Source organism: Miscanthus floridulus, chromosome 15 (assembly GCF_019320115.1).
Source record: "Miscanthus floridulus cultivar M001 chromosome 15, ASM1932011v1, whole genome shotgun sequence".
Lineage (NCBI taxonomy): Eukaryota > Viridiplantae > Streptophyta > Magnoliopsida > Poales > Poaceae > Miscanthus > Miscanthus floridulus.
Genome location: NC_089594.1, coordinates 77,689,866 through 77,692,346, shown reverse-complemented (window position 1 = coordinate 77,692,346; position 2,481 = coordinate 77,689,866). Strand labels below are relative to the sequence as shown.

The 2,481-nt window shown below is 55.3% G+C and overlaps 1 protein-coding gene across 1 annotated transcript; it reads right to left on the bottom strand.

Moving 5' to 3' along the window:
- Positions 1-682: 682 nt before the first annotated feature.
- On the bottom strand, positions 683-2,481 carry LOC136508662 (uncharacterized). Its single transcript, XM_066503398.1, has 2 exons — positions 2,428-2,481; positions 683-2,235 (listed from the first exon to the last, which is right to left on the bottom strand). The coding sequence occupies exon 2, from the start codon at positions 2,115-2,117 to the stop codon at positions 765-767; it is 1,353 nt and encodes a 450-aa protein (XP_066359495.1). The 5' UTR covers positions 2,118-2,235; positions 2,428-2,481; the 3' UTR covers positions 683-764.

Below are 2,481 nucleotides of genomic sequence, written 5' to 3'. Positions count from 1 at the left end.
CACTGAAAAAGTGAACAAGTCACAAAAATCATCATAGTGGCATTACTGTAACAATTCAATGATCAGAATAGCAAGGGAGAAACCCATTCCCAAAAACCAGTCGAGTCAAACTTCCACTTCCATAGCTCTACCAAAAGGAGATAAGCATTTCTGAGTTCACAGAAAATCGTAGATGCATTTTTAGATCGATTTCCAAAATTAAGGAAAGGTGGAAAGGGATGCTCTGCAACCAAAATACTCAATTGTAGCACCTGAATGGCTGAACCTCTAACAATAATTCATGACCGTAACTTCAGCATCTCTGAATCCAACATACAGAGCATTGGAGCTGAGAATTTCATACAACCAATGGGGAAAAAAACAGGAGCATACGGTCCCAAACTTCAGTCCGATGCAGAAGAGGTTTGCATATTCGGTTATATGAAAGAAATGGATCTGACAAGCTAATTAGTTCAAGATTCATGATCCATTGCAATAGTAGTATCAAACTTGAACATATCTGCTCAACAAAAGATCCAAGAGAGGTTTGCATATTGAATTATAGCGCCTGAATCTCACACATCCATTCATGTCCCAAACTTCAGCAAACATCCAACATACAGAGTATTTGAACGGCAGAGACTTTCATACCACCAAAGGGAAAAACAGGAGCATATGGTCATGATTGTTAACCCTGCAGCATCTCAAGAGCGGGAGAAGGAAAGCTAGTTTCAGTCAAGCTTCATCGATAGCAACATGCAAAGCATAGATGCTGAAAATTGCCATCACCAGCTGCAGCTGGGATCACTACACAGCCAACGGAAGAAAGGCGGTTCAGCAGCATTCTTGGACGGCCGGGGCCGGAACATCGGATGCTGAACAAGGCTCTTCCTCAGCACATGCCTAATAGGCAACACCCTGTGACCACTCCGAGGCTGATTAAACCAAAACCTGCGCAGCAAATTCCCATTCCTGTCACAGTGGAACAGCCCATACCGGGACTCGATCAGCACATCCCCTTCTGGTGAGACAACAGCTGGAATCCAAAGATGTTCATCCTGCAGCAGAGCCGGCATCTGTTGGAGCGCCAGTTGAATCCGGTGCTTGAGCACCCAAACCTCGTTCCGGTAATCCTGTAGACACCAGAGATCTAGCGTTGCCACGTTCTCCCTGGAGACGGACAGGCCGAGGTTGCCGTCCGGGAATTCAAGCAGCCTCATGTGTTGGTCGTCCCTCAAGGTCACAGGAGGAGGTCTCGTCCAGCTGAAGTTCTCGTTCCATGTGTCGAACACCAGCAAGTGGTATCCCTGGCTCTGCTGCGGCGGCCAGAGCAGGTCCATGTTGCCGCGCTTCCACTGGATGGGTGGGGAGATAGAGGCCCTTTCCACCCCGGCCCCTAGACCATGGTCCTTGCGCACCGCCGGCGAGAGGGGGCGCCCGATGCACCGACGCTGCCCAGGCCTCACCTCGATGACGTGGTACGAGCAGGTCGGGGCTTCTTGCTCTCGGACGGTGGTATAGCTGCGGCTAAGGCACAGCACATGGTACTTGCCGGTACGGCCGTGCTCATAGAGCCCAATCACGTCCAAGCCAAAGGTCGTAGGATCGAAGAGGGAAACCCAGTGGCGCGTCGCGGGGTTGATGATGTACCAACGGCGACGCGAGGAGAAGGAGACGAGGAGGTAACCGTCGAGGGAAGCGTGGACCGTGACGTGGGGCTTCAGGATGGCGTCGCCGTAGTGCTTCATCCTTTCGTAGTCGACAACGTAGTCGTCGATGATGGGGGGAGCGTCACGGCCCTCGAGGTCGTACTCGTCGATGAAGTAGTCCTCGTTGTCGGTGAACCGGAAGACGGCGCGCAGCTTGCCGGAGCGGAGGTCGAGGGACTCGACGCAGTAGTCGCTGAGGTGGATGTAGCGGTCGGCGCAGGCGACGCGGTCGAAGCAGAGGAGCGGCTGCGGCGGCTCCGCGCGGTTGAGGCGGGAGAGGAGGGCCTCGTTGCACAGCTTGCCGCGCCACGCCCTGCAGACCGAGCGCATGCGGAGGATCCACTTGGGCGACAGCCGGCCGAGGAGCGCCTTGAGGACCTCGAAAGGGGCGTCGCGGATGAAGGCCGCGGCGTCTCCTGGTTCCGCCATTCTCTCCTGCGCTCCGCCTCGGGAATTTGTCGGCGCGCCGGGCGGGGGGTGGTGGTGGTCTGGTTGGTGGGTGGCGACTGCTCTTCTCCAACAGCACCAGCGAGCGGCTCGATTCTCCCTGCGAAACGCAAACGCGGCGGCGGGAATTGGCAACGAAACCGGATACGGGAACACGGCAATTCGACGGAGGTGGGAACCAAATTGGGGCTCGGATGACCGCAACACGGAGGAGAGGGTTGCAATCGAGCCAAGGACGGGGGTGATCGGAGCGAAATCGAGCGAGAGGATGGGGGTGATTCGGAGAGCTCACCTCTCGTCGCCGCGGCTGCTTCTGCTTCCCTTCCCGCTCTTTCGGTCGAAGCCA

Bases quoted from the DNA above. Each gene is read 5' to 3' on its own strand.
- LOC136508662 (XM_066503398.1), bottom strand. From the start codon at position 2,117: ATGGCGGAACCAGGAGACGCCGCGGCCTTCATCCGCGACGCCCCTTTC.